Genomic DNA, 9,600 nt, shown 5'->3' with positions numbered 1-9,600 from the left:
AATAATATTGTCATCGTTTGTAACTATGAAACCAATAAAATAAACAACCTGAGTTGCTTCATAATTTTCTAAATTAAAATAACTTTATTTTATTGCAATGATTTATTCTTAAGTTTGAACAATTGATAATAGTTTATGAATTTTTTTGTTGCATTACAAATATGTCTACATGATCCTAGTGTGTTTGGTTGGCAACAATGTACTAACTTAGCACCGAAAAATACAAATATTTTGGGAAATAATAGCATAAAAGTGTTTATTTAATGACTTTTATTCCACTTAAAAGTTACAAAATGAAAGTTGTTTTTATATTTTTTATACACGTTAACCTTCATCGTAGAGTCGATATGTCCGAGTGGTTAAGGAGACAGACTCGAAATCTGTTGGGCTTTGCCTGCGCAGGTTCGAATCCTGCTGTCGACGTTTTTAATTTTTCACATCAATATAGGTCTAGGGATTTGATTATTTTCTTTTTCTACCACTCCCACTGTATAATTTTACTGATCCTCCAATTTCGACGTGGATTCAAGCAATTTAACTCAGTGGTATTTCGTGTGTATTGTTTTTCATTTGATTAGATTCTTTATTCGAAATGGGAGATTGTTGTAACTACAGAAATCTACTATGCTACTTGTTCATTTCCGTTTCTTCATGTCTATCAATTAATTATCTTTATCGTGCATAATTCCAAGCAGTTGATCCTACTTGATGTTTGTATATGGTAGTATATGTATAAGTTTTGCCCTAATTTGTGTGTATTATGTTTGCATACTTTTTGTTTGTATATGGTAATATCCAATTATCCATTTTCTCCGCCCAGTGTTATTGAGCTTTTTCCTTCATGAATTGGCCATGTCCTTGTCTTGTTAGAATCTAAACTGAGTTGGTGTTTGGACTTGTTTTATCAAAGTGATTATAACGTTTGAATTTTGCACACCAAATATGTTTATCAGTAAAGAAGATGCGGTTTCTGATCTCAAGTTTAGGATATCATCATCATCATCATCATCATCATCTATATTAAATGCACATATTACTTTCAAGTTTCAAATACCTAATTTTTGTACACATCTATATATGCCTAACTATCAAGATTCTGTATCTTTCACTTACACCCAAGCAGAAACTTTCACTAATGGAGTTCCTCTCCACTCCAACACCATTTCATTCCCATTGTCTCCTCCAATTCCGATTCCATAAGGACTTTCTCTTTCATTCACCAATTCCCTGGCTTCATTCCAGCTTTCTATGTTCATCAACTGTCCTTTTAACCCAATACCCTTCAAAGAAAAAACTTCTTCTTGTCCTTCTTCCCACTTTTGGAACCAAGACAAAGATGATATAGAAGGTGCAATAAAAAGAGTCTCCAAAGCTATCCTTGCTTCAGTGAGGTAACTTGGAATCCCCCATTCCATTGATTCATATAAAGCTTTGTAGTGTGACAAATTCCCATCAAAGAATGAAGTATAGTTTGATGAATTTACCATTTTGCCACCATTTTCGCCATCACCAAATGTTATGATCCCTTTGCTGTTTGTTAATATCCCTTTGGCTAATTTTAGGAATCCCATAGCTTGAGTTCTTTCCCTTGTGCTTACCATATGTGGAAGGCCAATCATACAGTTGAAGGCCAAAAATTCTGTGTCTAATTTTCCCTCCATTACTTTTACCAATTGTCCCAATTCGACTTCTTCTACCTTCAACTTTACACCAACATCTCTTGCATAGTTAGATAGCTGCCTCTTTGTGTCTTTAAAATTGAAGTCATGTTCTTCTAGTTTGACACTTGTAATGGTCAAAGTCAATGATTTTCTTTGTTGTGCTACAGCTTCTATCACTGGAGGCCATTGAGTTCCTTCACCCAAGTCAAAGTCAACTATGTGAACAGATTCTACATTGGATTGAACAGCTTTGAGGATGACTGAATTTGCTGTGAAATGGGCAAACCTCCCATAAGGAAAGATATCATAGAAGGCTCTGAATGCTGACTTGAAGTTTCCCATGAGTTCTTCTTTAAGGTACTCATCTCCTTGATTTTCTGCACTTTTAAACAAATTGTAGGCTATGCGTTCAAGGATTGGACCTATGGGGCTTATTTTTTCACTTATACATCTGACAATCACTTTCACAAGCTCTGTTTGTCCCATTGTCATAGCATCTGCATAGGCCTTCAGTAGATCCTCCAGTCTTGTTTCCATGACATCATCTGATGTCATGGAAAGGTCTGGACTCCATACATGAACACTTTCAGTTTCAGTAGACTTTTCTGATTGAATCTCTTCTATTTCTTGATTCTCATCACATAACCATTGGCACACATCATCAAGTGTGTTGATGTTGTCAACCATTGAAGGGTTTTGTATCTGATCATAACCCAACAATGGAGATTTGACATATGGCTCTGATGAAATCAATGAGTTTTCTGGGGAGCTATTGATTGAAGAAGAAAATTCATGGTAATAACTCTCATAAAAATCCATGTTTGGATCATAATGATCAAGATTTGAATGAAAATAAGATTGAGTTGGCCAAGAGGTCTGAAGTAAAAGCTCAGACTCCATCTTCTTTTTTATTTTCTTGATGATGATATTGAAGGTAAGTGGATAGAACTTTGTGGCTTGAGTTTTGATGAGTGTTGGGATGTTTCTTGATATGTTTATATATCATATTTGTTAATAGAAGTTAAAAGAAAAGTTAAAGTGGATATATCATATATGAATAAGAATTTGAATAAATTTAACTACTTGGAGGCCTCAATTTGTCTTTCTTTATGCCTTGGAGTTTTCTTAAGGTTGGTCAGCTGTACCCATCAATCTTAATATTAAATTGTTAATATATCCATCAATCATTTTGTCCGAATACTACTCACTTCAAAAAAATTCAACTTTAGTATATCCATATCAATTGCAAACTTTTCATTTTGCCATTTTGGTAAATTTTCAATCTAAAATAGCTTTTATACTCATCCTTGTCATCAAAGGTAGTGGATGATATTGATTTTGTTCCTCATCATTCTCTCTATTTCGTTATTGTTAAAAGATGTGGTAGACAATTCACCATTTTAGAACCTTTTTCTCGGAAGAATCAATTCCAAAATCCCAAATAAATGCTTTTATTATGACTTGATATGCTCCATTAGAAGCTATAGATTGCTCTATTTTTGCAAATTGATCTCTGAAAAATGATCCAACGGTTTTATTTAAATTACATGTCTAATCAAACTCATAAAGATGCTAGAGGTCATGGGATTGCTTTCATCCAATAAAAAAGCCACACGTATTTCTAGATAAATATATATATCTTATCTTTTTGGTATTAAGTGATTGTGGTAATTGAGTATTAACTTGTTGGTTGAATGATAGTGTGGCTGTTTGTTGTCTGTGGGTCCCCAATAATTTCAATTGTCTTTTGCAATCTTCATTAGTGATCTTTGCCTGATTTAGGGAATGTTGATATAATGTTGACATTGTGAGTAGTGTTTGGGTTCTTACAAACTCTTTTTTTGTTATAATCTTACTATTTTATTATGGATGTGATAGGTGATGGTTGTGACATGATATATTTTTATCAAGTTTAATGTGTTTTGCATTCTCAGAATTTGGAATTAGCTAATCAGATTCTGTTTTGAAATATGTTTTTTTTTCTCTTTCTTTTGATAAATATTTTCGATATTCTTGCTGTATCTGATATACTTAGGCCTTTTGGCTTATCATTGATCAATACCCTGTTTTAAGATATGATTTTTGTCTTCCCTTTTCATTCCTCTAATTTTTGTACCTTTTTCTTTAAAATCATATCACTCTTTCACAATCTAGAAATGTATATTTAACTGTGTTAACTGATATACACTGGGAAATGCCATTAGTAAATATATAAATGGATGGAAGTAGTGAGATAGTTGTAAACAATTGATTTGTATTAGAAATCTTTGTACAGAAGATATTTTTCATTATGTAAAAATAATTAATTTTGTGCAGATTTATAATTCTATCTAAGGCATGTATATTTGTGATTTATCTACCTACATCCAAACAGAAACTCTCACAAGTGGAATCCCTTTCCATTCCAACACCATTTCATTCTCATTCTCTCCTTCAACTCTGATTCCATATGGGCTTTCTCCTTCCTTCACTAATTCTCTCACTTCACTCCAACTTTCTCTACTCATCTTTCTTCCTTTTAACCCAAGGTCATTTTGGGAAAACACATTTTCTCTTCCTTCCTCCCATTTTTGTAACCAAGATATCGATGATATAAAAGGTGCAATGAAAAGTGTTTCCATTGCTATCCTTCCTTCATTTAAATAACTAGGAAAACCCCATTCCATTGATTCATACAGTGCTTTATAGTGTGACAAATTCCCATCAAAGAACGAAGGGTAGGTTGGGGAATTTTCCATTCTTTCACTGTATTCTCCATCCCCAAAGGTTATAATTCCTTGGGTTTTCACCAATAACTGTTTTGCTACCTTCAGAAAATCAATAACTTGAGTTCTTCTCCTTGTCCTTCCCATATGTGGAAGCCCAACCATACAATTGAAAGCCATAAATTCATTCCCGTTGACTATTTGACCCAATTCCTTTTCTTCTACTTTCAAATTTAGACCAAAACTTCCTGCATAGTTTAACAGATGCATCTTGGTCTCTTCAAATAATCCTGAGTTATCATCTTCTAGCTTCACACTTGTAATAGTCAATGATTTTCTTCTTTGTGCCATGACTTGTATAACCACAGGCCATTGACTTCCTTCACCCATGTCAAAGTCAACTATCTGAACCGAGTCAACATGGTTTGGAACAGCTTCAAGGATTGCTGAATTTGCTGTGAAATGAGCAAACCTTCCATAAGGAAAGATCTCATAGAATCCTCTGAATGCTGTGTTGAAGTTTCTAATAGATTCTTGTTTTAGATACTCTTTTTCATTCTCAGAACATGGGAACAAGTTAAGTGCTAAACGTTCAAGGGTTTGACCATTGGGGTTGACTTTTTCACTTATACATTTCTGAATCACTTCAGCCAGCTTTCTCTGTTGTAATCCCATGGCTTCTGCGTATGCTGTGAGTAAATTTTGGATTCCTGTTTCGGATTCCATTTCCATGGCTTCTGAATCACGTGACTCACTAGAGGTCATGGAGATGGTTGGGCTCCATATGTTGCTGTTTTCCGTGGATTTATCGGTTGGAATCTCTGATTCCATCTTTTGATCATCATCATCACACAACCAACTACACACATCATCCAAACCCTCCATATGATCATAATCCAAAAATTCATTCATGGACAAAGATGAAATCAGTGAAGAGTGTTCATGGTTTAGAACATCTTGATCTAGAACTGAGTGAAAATAGGATTGAGTTGGCCAAGAGGGTTGAATCAGAAGTTCTGATTGCATCATGTTTTTGTTTCTATAATGATCTAAAGCTATGAGGAAAAAGAGAGAGAGATGTGTTTCCTTGAGTTATGATGATTGTGCTCCTTTATAGAAATAGGAATTTGAAGCAAATTATCATTTCTGGTCTTCCTCTATTATATTATATTGTTTTATTCTCAATCAAGAATAGATTTTTTTGGGTATTAAATTGAAAGTTGAACGATGTTTTGGCTTCATTTTGTCTGTGGAACCCACAGAATATTTATATGGTCTTTTTTTTGTTTGAATAATTGTCTGACCTATTAGAAGATGACACTTGTTTACCATGTGAACAGTTTGGTTTCATCAAACTCTTTCTTGGTATATCTTTATTTGTTATTTTATGAATATGAAGGTGATTGGCGTGTTTTATTAGGCCTATTTTTGGTTGTCCGTATCTCTTTTATATATGGTTGTTGTATATGTCGTCCTTATTATTCTTCTAATTTTTTAATCTTTTAAAAAATATTACATTCAGTTCTGGATTTATGTATCTAAATGTAATTATTTTTCTAGGCTCTCATCTGGATAAACATATATAGAAGTCATGATGGAATTGTTATCATCCAATAAAAAAGGAACATGTAATTGAGTATTAACTCGTTGGTTGAATGATATTTTGGTAATTGAGTAATAATTTGTGTATCTTTGCCTGATTCAGTGAATTTTCAAATGATATTGACATTGTGAACAGTGTTTGATTTCTTACAAACTCTTTCTTGTTTTACTAGTTTATTATGGATGTGACATGATATATTATTGTAACGTTTAATGTGTTTTATATTCTTTGAATTTGGAATTAGTTACTGTTTTATGTGCTTTTCTTTCTTTTTATAAATTTTGTGGATATGCTTGTTGATATGATATCTTTAGGCCTTTTGTCTTGTTCTTAGTTTTCTCGATTAAACTATAATATCTTCATTATGAATCGTCTCTTGTTTCTTGTTTGGAGCTCCTCTAATGTCTCATGATAATTGGTATATATAATTAGATAGGAAAAAAAATATATTTCCTTGGACTCTTTGTGCCAATTCCATTTCTTCTAGTTTCAAATGTCAACATAAAAAGTTAAAAATGTGGGGTTTATAAAAGTTTGAATTTGAAGGAAGTAAACTTCTTAAAGAAGTTGGAATTTACCATTCTACCTTCAACTTTACACTAACATCTCTTGCATAGTTAATGAGCTGCCTCTTTGTCTATTTAAACCCTAAGTCATCATCTGCTTGAAGTTTCCATAAAAGTTCTTCTTCAAGATACTTGCCTCCTTGATTCTCTGAACATTTGATGAATTGAATCTCCTCTATTTCTTCATTCTCATCACACAACCATTGAAGGGTTTTGTATCTGATCATAACCCAACAATGAGTTTTCTGCTGTACTATTATTGATTGAAGAAGAACAATCATGGTATTTATCTCATAAAAACACATGTTTAGACCAAAATGATTAAGATTTGAATAAAAATAAGATTAAATTGGCCAAGAAGCTTGAAGTAGAAGCTCAGAATAAGCATCATCTTGTTATTTTTTTGATGATGATTTTGAAGCTAAGTAGATAGAAGTTTTTGCTTTGAGTTTTGATGACTGGTTGGGTATTTCTTGATATGGTTATATACAATATTTGTTGATAGAAGTCAAGAGAAACATTAAATTGGATATTACGAATAAGAATTTGAATTAATTTACCTACTTGAGGACCTCATTTTTTGTCTTTCTTCATGCCTTGGAGTTTTCTTAAGGCTGATCAGCTTTACCCTTCAGTCTTATATTAAATTGTTAATATCCCCATCAATCATTTTGTCAGAAACCTACTCATTACAACAAATTTTAACTTTATTATGTGCACATTAGTCGCAAAGTTTTCATTTTGGCAAATTCTCATTGTAAAATAGATTTTATGCTCATCCTTGTCTCCAAAGTTAGTGGATGATACTGAATTTGATCCTCACCAGTCTCTCTATTTCATTATTGTTGAAAGATGTGGTTGACATTTTACCATTTTGGAACCTTTTTCCCACAAGAATCAATTCCAAAATCCCAAATGACTCATATTATGACTTTGTATACTGCAATAGAAGCGCTATCAATTTCTATGTTTTTTTTTTAAAATTCACCACTTAAAAATGATCCAGTGCTTTTTACTTAAACTACATGTGTAGTCAAACTTACAACTTCTATGAAAGGAGGGAATATGTTATTTCAAGTTTGTTATTTTGATGCTAGAATGAGTGAATTTATTTATTTTTTTCAATGAAAAAAATAATTAATTTTTGTACATATCTATAATTCTATCTAGGCATGCATGTTCTGTATATCTCTCTAACTACATCCAAGCAGAAACTCTCACAAGTGGAATTCCATTCCATTCCAACACCATTTCATTCTCATTCCCTCCTTCAACTCTAACCTTATACATACTTTCTCCTTCCTTCACCAATTCCCTCACTTCATTCCAGCTTTCTCTACTCATCCTTCTTCCTTTTAACCCAAGGTCATTTTGGGAAAACAAGTTTTCTCTTCCTTCCTCCCATTTCTGTAACCAAGACATTGATGATATAAAAGGTGCAATGAAAAGGGTTTCCATAGCTACCCTTCCTTGGGTTAAATAACTAGGAAACCCCAATGCCATTGATTCATACAATGCTTTATAATGTGACAAATTCCCATCGAAGAACGAAGGGTAGGTTGGGTAATTTTCCATTCTGTCACTGTATTCTCCATCCCCAAAGGTTATAATTCCTTGGGTTTTCACCAATAACTGTTTTGCTACCTTCAGAAAATCAATAACTTGAGTTCTTCTCCTTGTCCTTCCCATATGTGGAAGCCCAACCATACAATTGAAAGCCATAAATTCATTCCCGTTGACTATTTGACCCAATTCCTTTTCTTCTACTTTCAAATTTAGACCAAAACTTCCTGCATAGTTTAACAGATGCATCTTGGTCTCTTCAAATAATCCTGAGTTATCATCTTCTAGCTTCACACTTGTAATAGTCAATGATTTTCTTCTTTGTGCCATGACTTGTATGACCACAGGCCATTGACTTCCTTCACCCATGTCAAAGTCAACTATCTGAACCGAGTCAACATGGTTTGGAACAGCTTCAAGGATTGCTGAATTTGCTGTGAAATGAGCAAATCTTCCATAGGGAAAGATCTCATAGAATCCTCTGAATGCTGTGTTGAAGTTTCTAATAGATTCTTGTTTTAGATACTCTTTTTCATTCTCAGAACATGGGAACAAGTTAAGTGCTAAACGTTCAAGGGTTTGACCATTGGGGTTGACTTTTTCACTTATACATTTCTGAATCACTTCAGCCAGCTTTCTCTGTTGTAATCCCATGGCTTCTGCGTATGCTGTGAGTAAATTTTGGATTCCTGTTTCGGATTCCATTTCCATGGCTTCTGAATCATATGACTCACTCGAGGTCATGGAGTGGGTTGGGCCGTTTTCGGTGGATTTATCGATTGGAATCTCTGATTCCATCTGTTGATCATCATCATCACACAACCATCTGAAAACATCATCAAAACTCTCCATGTGATCATAACCTAAAAATTCATTATTGGAGAAAGATGGAATCAGTGAGGAGTGTTGAGGAATCGAGTGAATATAAGAGTGAGTTGCCCAAGAGGGATGAAGGAGAAGTTCTGATTGCATCATGTTTATGTTTCTATAATGATCTAAAGCTATGGTGCTAAAGAGAGAAAGAGAGATAGATGTGTGTGTCCTCTTGAGTGATGATGATGAGAGTTCTTTTATATTAAAAAAGTCAACAGAAAAGTTAAAATTGGGGTTTTTAGAAATGGGAATTTGAAGGAAGTAAACTTCTAAACAAGTAACTTTTGGTTTCCTCTAAATTCTTAATCAAGATTAGATAAATTATTAATTTCTATTTCAATGGTTACTATTGAAAGTTGAATGACATTGTGGCTGAAAATTGTCCGTGGACCCCACAGATTCTTCATTTGGTCTTTTATATTGTTTGAATAATTATTTGGCTTATTAGGAGATGACACGTGTCTACCATATGAACAGTTTGGATTCCAGAAAACTCTTTCTTGGTATCTCCATATTTATTTTATGAATATGAAAGTGATTGGCGTGTTTTATTAGGCATGTCTTTGATTTTTCCAATCCGTTTTAGATATTCAAGTCATGGGATTGTTTTTATCCCATAAAAAAGGTAC

The 9,600-nt window shown here is 33.4% G+C and overlaps 3 protein-coding genes and 1 non-coding gene across 4 annotated transcripts; 1 reads left to right on the top strand and 3 right to left on the bottom strand.

Moving 5' to 3' along the window:
• Positions 1-341: 341 nt before the first annotated feature.
• TRNAS-CGA (transfer RNA serine (anticodon CGA)) lies at positions 342-423 on the top strand. The gene has a single exon. It is a non-coding gene; the product is annotated as a tRNA-Ser (tRNA).
• A 686-nt stretch (positions 424-1,109) lies between these two features.
• On the bottom strand, positions 1,110-2,561 carry LOC145139498 (protein NODULATION SIGNALING PATHWAY 2-like). The gene has a single exon (XM_079073301.1). The coding sequence runs from the start codon at positions 2,559-2,561 to the stop codon at positions 1,110-1,112; it is 1,452 nt and encodes a 483-aa protein (XP_078929427.1).
• Positions 2,562-3,895: 1,334 nt separating this feature from the next.
• LOC145136710 (protein NODULATION SIGNALING PATHWAY 2-like) lies at positions 3,896-5,463 on the bottom strand. The gene has a single exon (XM_079070816.1). It carries the CDS (start codon positions 5,393-5,395, stop codon positions 4,022-4,024), a length of 1,374 nt encoding a protein of 457 aa, XP_078926942.1. The 5' UTR covers positions 5,396-5,463; the 3' UTR covers positions 3,896-4,021.
• A 2,064-nt stretch (positions 5,464-7,527) lies between these two features.
• LOC145135500 (protein NODULATION SIGNALING PATHWAY 2-like) lies at positions 7,528-9,147 on the bottom strand. The gene has a single exon (XM_079069769.1). It carries the CDS (start codon positions 9,071-9,073, stop codon positions 7,733-7,735), a length of 1,341 nt encoding a protein of 446 aa, XP_078925895.1. The 5' UTR covers positions 9,074-9,147; the 3' UTR covers positions 7,528-7,732.
• Positions 9,148-9,600: the final 453 nt, after the last annotated feature.

The sequence above is a fragment of the Lactuca virosa genome, chromosome 9 (assembly GCF_052849685.1).
Source record: "Lactuca virosa cultivar CGN04683 chromosome 9, Lactuca_virosa_CGN04683_v6, whole genome shotgun sequence".
NCBI lineage: Eukaryota > Viridiplantae > Streptophyta > Magnoliopsida > Asterales > Asteraceae > Lactuca > Lactuca virosa.
This window is presented reverse-complemented; position numbering and strand designations above follow the sequence as displayed.

What these genes read in the sequence shown, in the direction of transcription:
- LOC145139498 (XM_079073301.1), bottom strand. Translation starts at nt 2,561, where the DNA reads ATGGAGTCTGAGCTTTTACTTCAGACCTCTTGGCCAACTCAATCTTAT.
- LOC145135500 (XM_079069769.1), bottom strand. Translation starts at nt 9,073, where the DNA reads ATGATGCAATCAGAACTTCTCCTTCATCCCTCTTGGGCAACTCACTCT.
- LOC145136710 (XM_079070816.1), bottom strand. Translation starts at nt 5,395, where the DNA reads ATGATGCAATCAGAACTTCTGATTCAACCCTCTTGGCCAACTCAATCC.